The sequence below is a fragment of the Peromyscus leucopus genome, chromosome 6 (assembly GCF_004664715.2).
Source record: "Peromyscus leucopus breed LL Stock chromosome 6, UCI_PerLeu_2.1, whole genome shotgun sequence".
In the NCBI taxonomy this organism is placed as follows: domain Eukaryota; kingdom Metazoa; phylum Chordata; class Mammalia; order Rodentia; family Cricetidae; genus Peromyscus; species Peromyscus leucopus.
This window is the reverse complement of record NC_051068.1, coordinates 87,924,346-87,943,860: the sequence shown is the minus strand read 5'-3', so window position 1 is coordinate 87,943,860 and position 19,515 is coordinate 87,924,346. Positions and strand designations below refer to the sequence as shown.

Sequence of the window (19,515 nt, the reverse complement as noted above, 5' to 3'; positions counted from 1 at the left end):
GGGGGAAGAACGTCAGTTCAAGCACTGATAATAGAAACTAACCAGACTAAAAGACAAACAGAAAAACAAACAAACAAACAAAAAGAACTGAATGAAAAGATAAAGCCTTGGAGTGTGGTGCAATAGTAGAGTGTTTGTATAGTGGCATGCATGAGACTCCAGGTGGGATACAGGAACAACGAGGTAACACAAAAAGGCAGAACAGAATATTCAAGAACTATCGGAAAAATTAGGTTTAGAGAGTCATGTTTGAGAAACTTGACAAGTGTAGCTTCTGACATTCCCAGGAAACATAATCTCATAGCAACTACCTTTTCCCCTGGCTCTTATATTCTTTCTGCCCCATCTTGCTAATGTGGACTGGGTATTAAGTAAAAATAAATTTATGGCCAAGTGGTGGTGGCACACACCTTTAATCCCAGCACTTGGAGGCACAGGCAGGTGGATCTCTGTGAGTTCGAAGCCCAAAGCCAGTCTGGTCTACAGAGTGAGTCCCAAGCTAGATATCCCCTTCCATCTTCTGTGGCTATCCTCATACACAGGTGTGAATGATAAAATAATAGTAGCAATAAAAATAAATATTTCTTAAAGTTTCCTGTGACATTTTCTGAGTGGTTTTGCAAAATTGCCACCATAATCCACTCACCACTCATAAGACACTTTCCCCAGAGTCAGATTTCTTTAAGAGCCTTTGATTGGTAAAGTTTAAAATACTGAAGATTAAAATGATAGTGCTTTAAAAACCATGGCTCTGAATTCTGATTTAATGATGCATTAATTTTTTTTCCTGAAAAGTCTTTCCTCACATCTTTGAAGCATCATTAGGGTGGACAAACCAGGCCACCTGTTGGATGAACACTTTGTGTCTGCATGGAGTCTACATCCACCCACACCAGTCTCCTCTAAATAAAGCCCAAGCTAAGGTGCTGTTGTATATAGAGGAAATAAACATATTTAAACTGTCCAAGGTGTTTGATACATGAGCAGCAGGCCTGAAAAGAGCTGTTAACAGGACAAACTAGCAGTCCCACGAGAAATTTTCATTAAGATATAAGTCACTGCTAGTTACTCCAATGCAAAAATGTACAAAAATATTTGAAATGTCATGTTATCAAAAGACATGAAATCATAATGGAAGGGACTGCTGTATATTAATTCAAGAGTAAATTGAAAACCATAATTATTTACAAATTGCAAATGCTCATATGTTTGTATTCATTCTCTACCATGCAAATGTTTACCAACACCTATTCATTTTTTTTTTCAGTTACTTTGAAGGATGGTCTTTTATACTTCTCAATTGAGAAACGGGGAACTGAAACTCGAGAATGCTCCATAGGAAGTCAGATCCCGGGATTAAGAATCAGAATGTTTTCAATCCAGAATAAGGCTTTATAATTACTCTACAAGTGTGAAAAAAAAATCATCTGGACTGTAAATGAATGCATCCCATTGCATGTTCATGAAAACCATTCTAGAAAAACTTTAAATCATTTTCTGTCCAGTATACTTTTAATTCATAAAAAAAAAATCATCATATTGTGATGCAAATATAGGCATAGGTAATGTCTATATTAGCATAATAGTATCAATCCAGCAGTGTGATACAGTATGTACATGAAATTATATATACTAAGTTCCTGGTTAAATATGAGTCACAATATTTTTGGTAAAGTGACACTTGCTGTGTTCAGACTAATGAATATCTAATGTTATCATAGCAGCAGTATCACTAAAACTATTTATCAAACATTAAAATAATATATATTTTACTATGGATTCTTCACACAGATTTTAAAATTAGAATTCCATGTAAGTAGCAAAGTATAAACAAAAATAAAAACAAAAGAATTTCAAGTAAAGTTTTTAAAAAGTCACATAAGTGACCATATATTCATATCTGACAAACTATTTTTTAAAAGGTGTTGAACAAGTGTATTTATTTGAAGCATTTATTTCCTCCATGTCCAATTCTCACATTGAAAGAGTCTAGTTTGAAGTTTTATATAGCCACACAATAACAGCATTTGGTAAATAAAAGTCTCACAGATAATTAGATGAATATAAATTTCATTTGGCTCAATTTTTTCCTCCAAAATTTGCTCATTATTTTATTAAGCAAAAATAGAAGCTTTTCCATTCTGAATAACTAAAATATGATAAGATATAAACCTAACATGCAAAGGTTCTAAGTTCATTTACATTTTAAAAACTAATAATAAATAAATACCCTGTTTAAAGTTTCATATGGTTTCATGAAAGCTCAAAATATAGAGCAGGTTTGTAGAGAAATTTCTCACAGTTCGTTGTCATAGTCACTACAGATTTCATAGAAGAATTGCTTCCACATTGTTGTTATTAATGTTTTAATACATTCTTCTAATTAACACTTGCAGTTACTTCAGATTTTAAATGTTATGTTATAAAATCAGTCATTGGAAGTGGAGAGGAGGAAAAGGACAGAGGGAATGAACAAAGAAATCTACTAATGTTCTTTCATTTCACTTATTTACAAAACTAGAAAATTAGCCTATGAAACTATTAATGATTTTTGAAGTAAGATTCTGCAAGAGTAGAAGTTATAATACTTTCTATGATATCCATATATCCAATAAGTCAATATTTATCCATGTATATTCAATTAGTAAATGATACTGTACAAAGAGTATATTGTCATTATATATTTCCACAATTCATTCATCACTTAATTAATCATAATATATTGGATGTAAATATTTTATGTAGAGTCAAGTGGATAAGAACACAGTAATGGAGAAAGTCAATAATGAACGGTATTCCAAATACAAAACCTGAAAATGTCACTAGTGTTCATTGTATTTAATATTGTGTCCCCAATGATTCATATAAATGTATATACAGTGGTCTAGTTGAGACTCTGAGTTTACAATCTTTTTTTAAATGTACTATCTATATTTGTATACATACATGCATATTAATACATGGGCATGTGTAAACAAAATACATAAATCATATTATACAATTTTATGCAGTTATATTCCAAAATTCAATCAGAATTTATGCTAATAATACCTCAGTGCACCCCTTAATAGAGTCAGGCCTCATTTCTATTTATGCAATAAAAAGACTAAAATCCAAAATAAAAGTTACCAGATACAATGACTGTCAGATCCAAAGAAAGTGTCATAATGATAACTAGCAAAATACAACTGGAAATGCTTCTATCATGCCTTGCACTTTATTTTTTAAAAGGAAATTTTAAAACTTAAAGTTCATCTTTATCAGCATAATCTCTATTAGAAAACACTCAAAAAGAAGATAGTCAGGAAGAATATATGCCTGCGATATTTCTCTGAATTAATCTTCTAGAACAGGAAGTCAAAAAGTTATTTTCTCTAAGCTAACGTACTAGGAATAAAGTTGAAGAGTGAAATGGATTGTCCTTGCCAGGAGAACTGGACACTTGTTTTCAAATCGGCCAATCTTTGCAACGCTTCCCTGGCCTTGCAGTCACCTTTGTTTAACCCTCCTCCGACCCAACAATAGAAAACATCACCACTCCAATCACAGAGGAAGAAAGTAGGTCACCCTTTAGAGCTTTGAACTCTGTTTTACAACATAATGATTGCTAGAATTAATAACCCAGTTGACCTAACAAAACTCATATTAAATAAACTTGATTTATTTTTACCTGAAAAACATCTGTTTCTAAAATTCTTGTTCCGAACACCATGATTCCATTGGTATCGACTATTGATCTCTCACTTCTATCAAGGGGTTTTGTGATCTTCTTCTTACAATCAACAATCATTGTCACAGTTTTCTTCTCCACACTGATTGCGACCCGATGCCACCTGTAAAAATGAAACAATGCTTTCGTAAGCTTCAAAGGCTCTAGCTGCCAAATCAACAGACTCATTAGAATGTGCACTTTAAATGTCAACAGTAAGCTGAAATGGTACAAAAACAGAGGCACACTATGCCTCACTGGTTTAGCCTAGCTTACCCAGGACAGCACCACGTACTCATAAGGACACAGGTTCCTAAGATACAGCGATGGATTAGGCACCTGTACTGTTAAGGACACACCCATCCTCTGTTTCACTCTGTGTTTTCTGACGAGTGTATCTGACAGGGTTGAGATAGATTTGGGTTTCTCTGTGCATAAACACTTTCTTCCAAACTGGAATTCCACAAGAAAAACTGCTCTGGTGATCCCCTGAGAGTGACTGTGAAAGGGTCTGTCTCTTGACTGAATGACTGCTCCATCTGGAGCAGCTGAATGTTCTAATTGTAAAACACAATGTGCTACTCTGTCCTGATCTCCATTTATTTCAAGTGTTTTCATGTTCTTTTTCCACTTTAATTTCAAGACAGTTATAGATCACCACCGTGGGCAGGATCCAAAACTGAGACACAATATCTCTCCTTCTTTCCAGGGCTGGCAAGAAGAAGAAACACTGAAAGAAAGCAGAGTCAGCGCATGTGTGGAGTGGGAGGCTCAATTCAGTCTGGAGCTACTGCCCCAGCTAATTCAGGGCGGTGATGACAGGCTTAGCAGAGGGAATGTGGCCAGCCCTTGGAAGCATGCATGCTCTCCCTGCATCCTAGAAAGGGTTTTTTATTAACAATGTCTGGTGCTAACAGAAACCACTAAGTGAAATTCACTTGGATTCTTTAAGCCACTGTGGTTTATATTTTCTTCCAAACGAAAAGTGCTAGATTAATATTCCAGAAGTGTCTAGGAGTAGCCCCATAAAATAAAATACCCAGAAACTTGCATGAGTGTTCCCAAATGTCTGTTTCATGATATTTGGCATGGCTACTGGTGACAACCAAGTACATTTCCATACATACTTTGTCTTTGGTATTTCCACCAGCACATTCAACTAGTGAAGGTCTGAGTAGAGCAAAGAATTATATAAGGAGCCTTGGAGCAACTTCATACACTGAGAGTAAAATTGACACATACTTTATGCCAAGAAGCCGGCGTGCTCACTTAAACCATTCCTAGTCTTGAGGGATGGTCTTTTCATTAGCAGAAAATAAAAATAATTTTAATTGCTAAAATCTCATCAGAACTCTAAACTCAATTGATTTTTAATTATTTTAAGCTGTGCTAATAAGATGATAAAAATCATAGAATTAGACATAGCATAATAATAATTTAGATAGTACTAGGTTAACTCAGTTTAGAATCCTTCATTGCTCTTTCTCTTATGATGTCTATACCATCAATAAAACACCACGAATTTTTATGATGAAACAAAAGCTGGTGATTCTCGGCTTAGTAGAAAACATCACCTCTCTAGCTTATAATGCTAACTGTCTGTGCTTCCATGCCTTTGTGACCCTAGCAACCATCAAAACATGAATGAAGAAGTTGGAAAGAGCTTAGTCCTTGCCGGGCGGTGGTGGCGCACGCCTCTAATCCCAGCACTTGGGAGGCAGAGCCAGGCAGATCTTTGTGAGTTTGAGGCCAGCCTGGGCTACCAAGTGAGTCCCAGGAAAGGCGCAAAGCTACACAGAGAAACCCTGTCTTGATAAATCAAAAAAAAAAAAAAAAAAAAAAAAAAAAAAAAAAAAAAAAAAGAAAGAAAGAGCTTAGTCCAGAAGATAACTGCTGCATAACTAAGATGTGCGTCCAGTCCCCAGCACCCATAAGAACAATGGACCTAGCAGCATGCATTTCTAACCCCAGTGATAGGTCATATATTCTCTCTCTCTCTCTCTCTCTCTCTCTCTCTCTCTCTCTCTCTCTCTCTCTCTCTCTCTCTCTTCTCTCTCTCTCTCTGTCTCTCTCTCTGACATGCATATCACACACACACACACACACACACACACACACACACACACACGAATAAATAAAATTAAATTACATGAAAAACAATCAAATTAAATCTTTGTGTTGAAGAAACCCAGCAAATATTCACAGAGCTGTTCATTTCTTTTCTCTGTCTCATAGAAGCCTTCTGGTACTCTCTCCACCTCCTATAAGGTTTGCTTTCTGATATCCTGTAGCTGATCACATGTCTCCTTCTGCTCCATGCATATACACTGTAGGGGAATGCTTCCCTCCACATTGTCATGCAAACAGGTGCTTACTTCTATACTTTCTTTAGAACAACCTCTTCATAACAGACTGCCAAGTATGTTGTGTACTACTACATAGTGCATGCCTTCCTTTGATGCAGTTTTATTCATAGAACTACCAGTACTTTGCATCTAAGCTTATGTTTGTTTGGTCTACCAAACACTAACAATATTCAAATAAACAAGAGTGGAGGGACTTTTCCTGCAATGTTCATGGCTGCAACACCTCGACCCCGATAACTGCCAGCAAAGTAGTAGATTGCAAAGAAATACTATGGAATGAGTGGTCTGTTGTGATGAAATCCATGATTGTCCTCAATAACTCAAGTGTATTTTAATACCAATGATTTTTGCATTCCAATTGTGTCATTTGATCTTAATAAATCTGTCATATTTTAATAGTCTCAAGGAAGGACCATAGAACTTGTACACAGCAAACATCTGCTAATAAATCCATGCATTAAAAATGAATCATGGCTCAGAGACCTAAACCAAGCAGGACTGACAAAAAAAAATCAATTAAATGATTCCTAATGATATTCTGCCATACTCAAAGGATCTGTACCTGGCAGCCCAATCATCACAGAGGCTTCCTCCAGCAGCTGATGGGAACAGATACAGTGATTCACAGCCAAACACTAGGGGAGTTAGGAGAACTCTAAATAAGAAGGGGAGGGAGGATTGTAGGAGCCAGAGGGGTCAAGGACACCAGGATAACACGGCCCACAGAATGAACTGAGCAGGGCTTATAGGGGCTCAAACAAAGCTGCACCAGTCCTCTGCATGTGGTTCTTTAGCCTAGGGTTTTTGTTAGATTCCTAACAATGGGAGTAGGGTTATCTCTGACTCTTTTGCCTGCTCCTGGGACCTATCTCCTCCTACTAGGTTGCCGAGCCCTGTCTTGATGTGAGGGTATATACCTAGTCTCATTGCATCTTGTTATGTTGAATTTGATTGATATCACTCGAAGGGATGGGCTGCTCTTTTCTGAATGGACACTGAGGAGCAGTGATTCTGGGGGAGAGGGGAGATAGGAGGGGGATGGATACTTCCCTGCATTTGGGAAGTATTACATGAGAGAAGAATAAATAAATGAAAGAAAAGTGAATGAATATTGCTACCTATTGATTTACTGAATATATTATCAAACAGTACTTTACCACTGTAGGGTACATACATACAACTTCTTATCTATTTGATAATTACTCAAAATTATTTACTGAGCTTTTCCTATTGTTACATTTTGATATGTGTTCAAACTTAAAACTACTATCAAGTTGGATCGAGGTTACAGTAAGATATTTTCCCACTTAAAAAAACAGCATAGAGTAAAAATATTTCAGTAATATGATGCATTAAAAATATCTTCTAAGCCGGGCGGTGGTGGCGCACGCCTTTAATCCCAGCACTCGGGAGGCAGAGGCAGGCGGATCTCTGTGAGTTCGAGGCCAACCTGGGCTACCAAGTGAGTCCCAGGAAAGGCGCAAAGCTACACACAGATAAACCCTGTCTTGAAAAACCAAAAAAAAAAAAAAAAAAAAAAAAAATCTTCTATACAACTAACCATGCATGACCATCCCCAGTTGATAATTCTATAATATAACCCCTGTACCTAACACTTAGGGAACATCATAGAAGAGTGGGCAGAAAGAAGGATTATAAGAGCCAGACCCAGGACATTTGCTATAAGATAGAGTCTCACATGTATTAGAAGGAATTGTACACCTGAAATCTTAACAATACAGTCACCTAAATAAGACCTGAGCAGTGGCAACACCAGTGTGCATGGGAGAATTCTCAGAAGGCATAAGATAGCAAGGATCAGTCTTATTTAGGAACTAGCCTCATGATATGTGTTCTTTCTTTCCACTATGTCATTCCCAGGGATTGAACCAAGTGGACAGGCTTGGCTGCAAGTGCCTTTATCCACTGAACCATCAGAACCACTGTTCTCAGATCCCAGTAGGAAAGTGGTCTTCCCTCATCTCAATTCTTAAAATCGCACCACAATTTGATTTCCTCTTGTCAACACTGCCCTGCTTTTCTCTCTCAACCACACAGGTATTCTTGTTTCTTACTGATTTTTTTTTTTTTTCAGCCTTTACCTGCACAGACTTTGAAGTAGAGTACACCAATGTTGGGGATTATATGGTGGTCTTTGGAGGTGTTTTCCATCAATAGCCATTACAAAACACACTTCATATAGACTGTTGAATGATTAATACAATTTTTCAGGACAGCTAACACTCTCTCATGGTGTGACTTACTTCCCATCGGCGATGTTAACTGTTGAGAAGAGGGGATAGTTTTCGGGGCTCGGTTTTCCAGTGTGGTCTTCAAATAGAAAAACAGGTGATCTCCCAACCTCAACACCAAGTTGCTGAATACCATGTTCATTATATATCGATAAAAGGAAAGACTGAGTTCCTTTTTTGGGTTTTATTGTAAATAGTATTGAAAAATCTTCAGGAAAAATTCCACCTGAAAAGACAAAATTGAGTTAGAAAGTCCAGATTTCCAAACTGTTCCTAGCTCACAATTTTACCTGAACATTTTATATGGCCTTGATAACTAAATTCAAATAGGATTTTATAATTTAATTTAATTTTACATATCAGCCATAGATTCCCCTGTCCTCCCTCCTCCCCCCAACCCGCCCTCCCCTTAACCCACACCCTATTCCCATCTCAAATAGGAAACAGTTAACTAATAGTGTGGTTAGAGAGGTGATCATATGAGTATCAAGTTTTCTCTGTATAGTCATCCAAGTTAAGCCTCAAGGCCATTTATGTAAAGAATAAAGATTATGAGAAACTGAGCCCATAGTCAGAAAACAAGATCATACTATCAGTGCAATTTCAAACATAGCAGACACTCATTTAAATATTTTAATTATCCTTTTAGATGTATTTTTAAATTATGTGCATTTGAGCAGAGAGAGAATGTGCATGTGAATGCAGATGACTGTGAACTCTAAAGAGTGTGCCCTCTTAACTACTAAGTCACTCTGCAGTCCCTATTTTTATTATTTTAATTATGTGTATCTGTGTGTGGATCCATGACAGCAGGTGTCCAAGGAAGCAAGACACATCAAATTATTTGGAACTGGAGTTTCATTCAATCACCTGACAAGGGTGTTGGAACCAAAGTTTACTCCTCTGCAAGAACAGTAAGGGCTCTAAACAGCAGACGAATCTCTCTAGACCCTCAAAATAATTCTCAAACATGTATTTAACCATTTCAGTTGACACAAGCACTGTAGTAAGGTAATACAAAAGCATTGCTCTCATCGTGTACGTGAACACTTAAAGAGATTTTTGATCACACAATTCAGTTTCACTATTGAAAAGCATGTCACTGAAAATCAGAACTATTAGGTATGAAGGCTCCCTGTCACTTTTTTTTCTCTTTCCATGATCTTATCTCAAGTGCCTAGCCTACTACCTGACTTTCACAGGTGCTTACTTCACATTTGCTAAATGTGTCAGTTTGAGGAGTGCCTTAAATATAATATATCTCTCTTATACTTGGACTCTTTATATTATTAAGGAAACATTACACACTAAGTGGAAGGTTTTATTTATCAAAGTAACAATATATATGATTCATATATATTATATATATTGTTATATACAATACATAATATTATATATTACAACATCATTTAGGACAAATTTATTACTTCAGTTAAAATATTATCCATTCACAAAACAGGTATTTTTGTTATGTACTATATTAAGAGCTTTCATATTAAATCAATTTATTCTTAATTCAATTACAGGTTGTAGTGCAAAGTGATTCTTTTAAAGGCATTGTGAATATGACTGCTATAGGTTCAAATTCCACAAATGATGAAGTTATGCAGTTCCATTTCTGCTCATGGTGAGAAGATGCTTATTTGTAAAGATACTATGTTTGCATCTCATCAAAGCACGGTTTATTATAGCAAAAGAAGTTTTTTCCAAATTACTCGAATGACTGAGGCTGGTTCAGTAAATATCAAACAAAAAGGAACTTTATGAATTGGATAAGAATAGCGGTGAAAAAAATGTTTCCTGAGTGGGAAACCTTCTAAATGTATTCAAAAGGGAACACTGACAGGTAGTATGGATACATAGTTTTGTACTGCACATATATGCACAAACTAGGTAAGTGGTAACTAATACAGTATCTCAGTTAAAATGCTGGAGTATCAGGCTGGTGAGATGGCTTTAGTAGGTAAAGGACTTGCTGCCAAGCCTGATGACCTGACTTCTATACCCAGGACCACATGGTGGAAAAAGAGAACCAACACTTGCAAATTGTCCTCTGTCTCACACACACACACACACACACACACACACACACACACACACACACTATCATACAAATGAATATAGACATGCATGTAAATAAAAATAAATAAAATATCATTAAAAAGAATCCTGGGTCTTGTCCGATCCATTGGACACAAGATACTCTTGTCATATGCTCTTAGCAAATTACATAATGTCCCTTAGCTGAGCTAATGATGTAGACTGAACCCTAGAACTACTGTAGAATTTAATTAGCCTGCCACCAAAGTCAACTAATGTTGACTAACTGATTCTCATACTTTTTAAGTTAATACTAAACAAAATTCAACAATAGAAAGTGTTTGTTTTCAATCACTCAAGCTATCATAAAAATCTTTCAACCTACCTGTCAAATCATTGTTTTAAATCAGCTGAAATGTATTATGCATGTGAGTGTGTGTGTGTGTGTGTGTGTGTGTGTGTGTGTGTATAGTTCAACTGGAATTTTTACTTGTTATGATGATTGAATCCAGGATCTCATACATGCTCTGCAAGGACTTTACCTCTAAAGTACATCTATGTCTTCTAACTTGATTTAAATGTAACAGGAAATTTTAGTTTTATTTGGTTTTAACTTCATAATTTTATAAAAATCACTAGGAGATAAATAATCATACAAGATATAAAAGCTATAAAGCATATCACTTAACAACATGCTTTATAATTGCTGTGCTATTGAGATATATGATTAGGTAATTCACTCTATTATTGAAAAAGTCCCAAGGTAAAAAAAACTGAAATTTTCCGTGATCTTATAGTGGAAAAAAAGGACTTCAAAAAACATTATAATCTGGGAGAAAATACTTTGTACAGTTTAACAAAAAAGTAAACAAAGGTCTACATAGGACATTTAGAAGAGGTGAGACATCAGAAAAAAATTGTACTCATATAAGAGTAAGAGGATTGTGTGAAAATTTAAAAAGTCACTGAGTTTGTGCAGTGAAAGTTCTGGAAACTTTAGCTTGTTAATACAGTACTAATACTACACTACATTAAATACGTGAAACAGCACTCATCAACCCATAGTGTATACATCAAATGTGAAGTTTAACAGCTTTAAAAAAATCCATATTTTGAAATACAAACACAGATTTAAGACATGTCAAATGACTATTGGTAAAAGTGCCCAGTGTCTAATATTTGATATTTATATTTATTTAGAAGAATACTTGTCTATAATAACCATCATGATTATCACAGATTCAGCCACAACTCTTAAAATGGGTTTTTAATATAAACAAATGTTGCTTTCATTAATAAATATATAAAATAGCATAATAACAGTGATTTTAAGAGTTTAAATTTTGTTCAATATTTTTCCAAGAAGAATATATCTTTCAAAAATATTTTTATGTTTTAATAGTGATGATAATTCAATAATATTCTGTATGCCATAACTACAATGATATTCAAATACATCATATGTTTTAGTCCAGTGCCTTATATGGTTGGGCATTGTTATCTAACTAAAATGTTGAATCTATCCAACTCCTCATCTATAACTTGAGCTTAAATATCCTCTTACTTTGATGGTTATGAAGATGTAAGTCAATATACAGTTTTTTGCAGGATATTTATATCAGTATTCAAAAGGTGGTAATGAGAATTTGAAAACAACAGCTTTATTTAATTTGAAGTGCATATTTTCAGATCTTCTGATTTAAAGTCTCATCCTGGAGCTTTGGAGAACACATATTTTTATTCTGCAACAATATATTAATCTCTCTTTCTGATAGAACTCCCTACTTTCAATGATGACTACTGAAGTGTCCAGTCATCCAGCTATGTTCATCAGCAAATGTACTACTTTGTAAACAATGTTCACTAATTTGGTATTCATAATGGTGATACCATCACTACTATTTTTTAATTATCATTAATGCATAACTTGCAGGAAGTTTTCCTCTGCAGGCAGGAATGTACTAAGATGCCTATCATAGGAGTCTCTTATTTAAAATAGCCATTGTTAAAACCATAGCCACAACACAAGAGTGCTAACTGGGGTAAAACAGTCATAAGGATAAGTTCTGTTCACTGGAGTGGAAGAAGATTGCACAAGCATACATAATGGCCATTCTCCAGGAAGGAACGATCAAACACCAAATTAATTAAATTAACTGCATGACCTTGAGATAATGAGTCAATTATGAAAATATTATAAACTGTATCTTATTTAGTATTTCTAAAACAGTTCCATTAGTTCACATTTTTCCAATTTACTTTCTGTTCAAAATTATTGTTTTCCTACTAGATATAGAAGATACATAGTTAAATGAAAAAGTAAAAGTAACATTACTATTATTTATAAAATTTAAAGTGAATTTCAAATACTATGGACTTAATATTTTAAGAACTTTTAACCTTTAACTTTTAAATACAGACTTTTTTTCATTTTAGTATTTTGTGTCAATACATTGCTTTTGTTCACTAAAACTTAATGAAAATCTGAAAATTTTAATGAGTGCCCAAGATAAATATGTTTTTAAAATACCTTAGAACAGGCTATGGTGGTTCCTCAAGAAGCAAAGACTGAAAAGTTCACTAGTTTGAAGGCAGGCTTGAACTGCAGAGTGAGGCCCTGTCTGGCCCACTCCTCATAGAAGACGAAAGAAAGAAAGAAAGAAAGGAGGGAGGAAGGGAGGAAGGGAGGGAGGGAGGGGGGGGGGGGGGGGGGGGGGGGGGGAGGGAGGGAGGGAGGGAGGAAGGAAGGAAGGAAGGAAGGAAGGAAGGAAGGAAGGAAGGAAGGAAGGAAGGAAGGAAGGGAAAATCAAACAAAGAAGCAATGAAAGAAACAAAGGAAGGAAGGAAGAGGATAAGGAGTACAATGTCCTTACAAGGAAATAATATTTTATTTATAATATTGAATTCCTTTATCATATTTGCTGACTGATTTAAAAATTGATGTATAATGTCAGCTCTTCAGATAGTGAAATAATGGACAAACCAGAGAATTTAAATGTTAACATTTTTGGGAAGATCCTAAAGCAGCAAAATGAAATCTGATCAAATATGAAATATTGATCTTGTATCACAATAATTAAATATAATTGGTCAAGTTAAATAACATCTGTGAAACCCAGTTTACATTTAAATAGGAACAAGGGCACCAAGCTGAAGGCTAAAAATCTGGCATATATAAACTTCAAGAACGTGTAATGGGCTGCCTGCTTAGATAATGTGATATCAGGAATTCTCATTTCTGCACTCAGTGATCTTTTCCTACATTATCATAATTAACTTCAACATAATTAACACTACTGGATCAAGCAGTCTCTCACAGAACAAGTAAAAGATTTTCCCAGAACTTTATCAGTTTTCACATGAAAATCTCTCAGGTAAAGTCTTATAAAAATCTCTAATCTCTGAATTCTGGGTATTTGTGAGAAGTGACTAGTTGTATGTCTCAATTACTTACTATTTTACTGTTATGAAGAGATACCATGGCCATGGCAACTTATAATAGAAAGCAGTTAATTGCTTAATTTCAGAGAGTTAGTCCATGATCATTACAGTGGGTAACATGGCAGCTGGAAGGCACAGCACTGGAGCAGTAGCTGAGAGCTTACATCTGACCCACAAGTTGGCAGTAGAGAGTGAAACTAGGCCTGCTGTAGGCTTTTGAAACCTCAAAGCACACTCCCAGGGACACACCTCCTCTAACAAGGTCCCACCTTCTAACCCATCTTAAACAGTTCCACTAACTAGGAACAACCATTCAAATGAATCAATCTATGGAGGCCATTCATAGTCAAACTACCACCACACTTTATTAAACTTGTCATAAGAATACTGTGCAAAAAACAATCACAAAGAACATCTACCAAAAAAAAATGTTTCTTTGAAAGGAAATAGTTACAGTGATGTTAGGACAAAGAGTACTAAGTTTGTCTTAATTTATATGACAATTAAATTAACATAATCAATCACTAATGGTAAAGGTTTCCATCAGTCTCCATCCATGAATATAGGATGGTCATAAAATACTGCCTTCCCAGGATTATTATGTATTACAGACATGATGAATTATTAAATTCCTAAAAATAAGCATATTTCTGTTACCAGGCTAAGTTAGTAACTGGAACTTAGTTGTTTTTAATACATTACTGGTGATTACAATTTCTTTGCTTTTTGCTATATGAAAAATCATATTCCATGCTATAATTGGATATTATGTAGCACAACAGAAAGATTAATAAGCTAAGAGATAGTAGAGGTTGTAAATGAAAACAACAATAACGGCAACAGGAGCACAGATAAAGTGAACCTACCTGGAAATAGCTGTTTCGTTGGGGCGCTGATTTGTGCTTCATCCGTAACTCTATAAGCAACATCTGAATCTCTAGAATTCTTCCTGTTTGTACAAAATCCTGTTGTTTTAGATATTCCCACTGGAGAATTGTGAAAATCTAGTGCTTTTAGTATATCAACTGGAGCAGCTGAAAAATAGGGGGGAATTGAATAGTTAAATATAAAAATACTTTTAGTTTCAGCATTTAATTATTTAATTTGTTATTTGACAATTCTATACTTAATATGCATTCTGATTGCTCTCTCCCCCTACCTTCTCTTATCCCTAATTCTGTCAATCCTTCTTCATCCCTACCAGTCCCTTTCTCAGATTTTGTGACCTGTTCAGTGTAACCAGGGCCAACTGTATGACCATTGAATTGAACTATCCTCTGGAGCTAGATGAATCATTGATGGCTATAAAACTGAGGTCAATGATACTTTCTCCTCTTCCTGAACCCTATCTGTATCAAATGCTCCCTAACATGCATCTTTACTCTGTACTTTTACAAAATTCCTTATTCTAGGAATTTTAGAAAACTAATGAATTATCTCAAAACAAAGAAGTAGCATATAACTCCAAGACCCCAATAGCTACATGTCAAAAGAATTCAAAGTGTGTTCACTGTGGCATTATTCATTACAGCAATAGTCTGATACAAAGTGAGTCCCCTAGAAGATGTAAATAAATGAACAACATGTGATATACACATATGATAGAATTCTATTCAGTTACTAAAATTAGTGAACTCCTGATAGAGGAAATTATCTGACCAGCTCTGCGGGGTGTTGAATATGCTGACCCCATCGCAGCATGGAAGAACTTCAAAACAATGAAGGTTCACTACACGGAATAAACCACAAAGACAAAGATAAACACAAATTTAATTGCTTAGGACTTTCAAAATCCCTGGTTCAAAACAATGCATTTAATCCACTTTGTCAATACATGAATGAAGTGGAGTAGTGCTTGTCTGCAAATGAATATTAAAGCCCATAATGTCAACATTCTTATGATGTATTGGCTTTTGTCTGTATTCAAAAACAAACGAAAATGTTCCAATTAGTCCATGTGCTGGCCGATTTGTCATTCAGTATGCCTGAGATATAGCCCCTAAAATAATTAGAATCTAATGGAGTCAGTCGTAAAATGTTTCAGTAAGTAGTTAAGAAGTCATGTCTACTTTTAGGAGTGTACAAAAACTGCTATGTTGCTCATTTATGACTGAAAGTTCTAGCTAATACAAAACACTGCAATAGTGAGCTGTTACCAGGCACTACTGCCACACTGTACCTCTTAGAATGTTGTTTATGCAAGGACTTACTTGGTCAGAGAGAAATTGGAATTGATTCTAGAATCAGGGAGCTAGCCTCATCACATCTCCAAGGACAGCCTAACCGGCATCTGGCTCTTCAAGAATTATCACTTCAGTAAACATTTACTTACTATAGCACTCAACTTGTCACAGAATGTATGAATGAGTAACTGAATGAGAGTTGTGAAATGTGTGTGTTTATGATCATTCCCTTAGTTTATTAACTCATGGAGGCCTGACTTCTACATCTGCAGACACACACAGGTGGAGCTTTACAGACCCTGCCTTGTACGGTGCCATGAAAATAGTTTCCTCTAATAACAAATTTGTGTGCAACTATAGCATGTAGCTGACAAATGAAAATCCACATACTATTCAATATACCAAATAGTGTTTGTAATTACTGGAAGGAAAAATATCTTTGTGGAAATAAGAGAGGCTGAAGGGAGCAAATATAGTAGCCTTTTATTTAGGTCAATCTTTGAATATTTGTTTCAAAATCTGAGTAGTATAGTCTAGCTGGTTTTTTGTTCTGTTTTGTTTATTTTCTTTCTTTCTTTTGGTTTTGTTTTGTTTCTTTTCTTTTTTTTTTTTTTTTTTTTTTTTTTTGGTTTTTCATGACAGGGTTTCTCTGTGTAGTTTTGATACCTGTCCTGGATCTCGCTCTGCAGACCAGGCTGGCCTCGAACCCACAGAGATCCACCTGGCTCTGCCTCCCGAATGCTGGGATTAGAGGCGTGCGCCACCACTACCCTGCCTAAGAGCTGTTTTTCAGCAATTCTTGCTGTCTTATTTTCTCATGTGATAAAACTAAGAAAATAATATTTATACTAAGAGCCATGTCCAAAGACCCTAATACGTGCCTTGTGACCAGGCTAGTTCTTTAAAGGCTCAAACCTTCACAAATTTCATGTCCTTTCTTGCTATGCAGAGGGGGAGAACTGAGCTTCAAAGACTAAGTAGAGGTATTCTCAGGGCCTGTGTAAATCTCAAGCCTCCTTTTCCCACCCCCAATCTTGCTGTAATAACCCACAGACGAAAACTACAAAAGAAAACTTAAAACGTTCTTAAAATAGTCTGAAATTATCGTAAACCAGCTAATTGAATCCTGATGTTGATATTTACTTTCAGGATATAAATTACTTTGAAAGAGAAGGTGCCTGAAATCACAGCATATTATCTGCTTATTTTATTTTACCTTCTTGCTCGAAGTTGAGCAAGACTTCAGAGCAGGCATGAACAGAGCCTAGAAGGCTGTAATCCCATGATAACTGGGCATCAATAAACAATGCACAGGATAGAGCCCTGCTTCCCTTTCTTCACAGTGACTTTTAACACAGGATATCTACAAGCACATAAACACTTAACCCTTTCCAATTTGAAATGAGTGTGGTAAGAGCACCCTCCCATTGCCAGATTCACTGTAGAGGCGCTACCATTAATTTCTGAAAAGTTTCTCTGCAGGGACAGGATGCAATATCATCATTCAGGCCCTAATTCACATCTAAAAAAAAGAAAGTTTCAATTTAATTTATTTTTCTAAAAAGGAATCCCAATCTTTTTTTATAAAGATAAAATTCAGCTAAAAATGTCTGTTGTCTTCTTCTCTTTCTTTCTACTGAACTGAATGATAATTTAAATCATTTGGAAATGCTACCTTGTTTCTTGATCTTATCATTCGACAGCCACAGAATTTACTAAACTCTCCTAACAAAGGATCTGTTGCTTTACACATACATGTGCAGGTATGTGCAAAAACGATGTTCTTCTACCTTTCTTAATTCCAACTGTTTAAAGACTAAAAGCAATCACTTCTTATGGATATTTCAGTGTATCTGAAAAAAATGCAATTTCTAATATTCAAAGCTACTCTTAGTCCTAGTATTTTATTTCTATTTCATACCACCATCATTAAGCATTTTCTGGCATATCTAACTCAGTACAGTATTATATTCAGCAATTCTGCCCTGTCTTCTAGGGTATACTGTTGGTTTATCAAACAGGGACACAGGATACAAGAGCCCAATCATTACTCCAGAAGCCATTTAAAGGGTGTCCATGCTCTTTCCCCATCCATCTGCATTCCACTACTTGACTGAGCCTCCTAAATTCCATGGTTCAAGCAACTCTACTGCTTAAATTCCTTCAGTGAACCCCACTGACTTCCAGATGGCATCCACATTCCGCATTCCTTACAGAGAAAATCTTGATGATCTGGTCATACCCAATTTTCCTCCTAGTTCCTACCCCCACCCCACCCCAGTGCCTGTCTATTCTGATGATTCACTGACCCAGAAATACCACCATAGTCAGTGCTGTAGAAATACTAATTGAGACTTTATTGTTGCATGAATCTTAAAGAGTCTTGTTAATAAAATCAAACCTGAGGCCAGTTATTGGGGTGAATGCTGGAAGATCAGAGAAGCAGAACAAGCCACAGCTTCCTCACCTCGACAGCTCCTCAGCTGATCCTGTTTCCTCAGACTGGAAGCTTCTGTGTCCTCATTCCAGTGGCTCTCAACTGAACTGCTGCTGGAAAGCCTGAAGCTTAACCAGCTAAAAGCTTCTAGTTTCTGGTCTTCACGCGTTATATACCTTTCTGCTTTCTACCACCACTCCCTGGGGTTAAAGGCGTGAGTCACCATGCCTGGCTGTTTCCAATGTGACCTTGAACTCACAGAGATCCAGAGGGATTTCTGCCTCTGGAATACTAGGATTAAAGGTGTGTGCTACCACTGCCTATCCTCTATGTTTAATAATGTGGCTGTTCGGTTCTCTGACCCCAGATAAGTTTATTAGAGTGCAAAATATTTTGGGGAACACAATACCACCACACTTTATAGAAAACATCACCAAATACTTTTGTCTATTTGGGTGCTTTATATAGCCTTACCTACTATCTGAAAGAATTAACACCACTTTGCCTGAGTAGGAAGTAGGAGAAAACCAAGAAGGTAACTGAACAGCATTTATCTCTCTCCTGAATCTTAGTCTGATGTGCTTATCCTAGCCTTGCACCATTAGCACTTACTTGCCTATCCTTTGATTTATATTCCCTAATTAGAAGATAATAGATGTATGCACAGAGATGTGCACCACACTCACATACTCACATATACCTGAGTCTGTATACAACACATAAAGACACACACACACACACACACACACACACACACACACACACACACACACACACGCTATATAAAATGCTGAGCAAATGAACAAAATAAAAGTGAAACTTTATGGAAACAACTTTCTCTAAGTGCCACATACTTTCTTATCAAGAAACAAGACTTCTAAAGGCCTTAATGGACTTTCTGTGTTCCATTAGCCTCTTGGACATCCCTGTCAATTCAACAGTTTGGTCCTAAGTTTTTGATCCCATCTTTCTGTTACCTGCAGCATCTGTATGGGTCACCTAGCTAACATCTTTCAATATTTTGATTGTGCTGTTCTATTTCTTCCATAAGCTTCTCCATATGCTACTTAAGCCTGTGTGATATAAA

General features: G+C 35.9%; 1 protein-coding gene across 8 annotated transcripts in view; it reads right to left on the bottom strand.

Annotated features, from left to right (window-relative positions):
- Col11a1 (collagen type XI alpha 1 chain) overlaps positions 1–19,515 on the bottom strand; it is a 195,790-nt gene that overhangs the window by 156,376 nt on the left and 19,899 nt on the right. For all 8 annotated transcript variants that reach the window (XM_037207025.1, XM_037207028.1, XM_028895363.2 and 5 more), the window contains 3 exons: positions 14,675–14,842; positions 8,340–8,553; positions 3,671–3,833 (listed from right to left, as the gene is read on the bottom strand). In XM_037207025.1, coding sequence (XP_037062920.1) covers positions 3,671–3,833; positions 8,340–8,553; positions 14,675–14,842 — 545 coding nt within the window. The remainder of the gene's footprint in view (positions 1–3,670; positions 3,834–8,339; positions 8,554–14,674; positions 14,843–19,515) is intronic.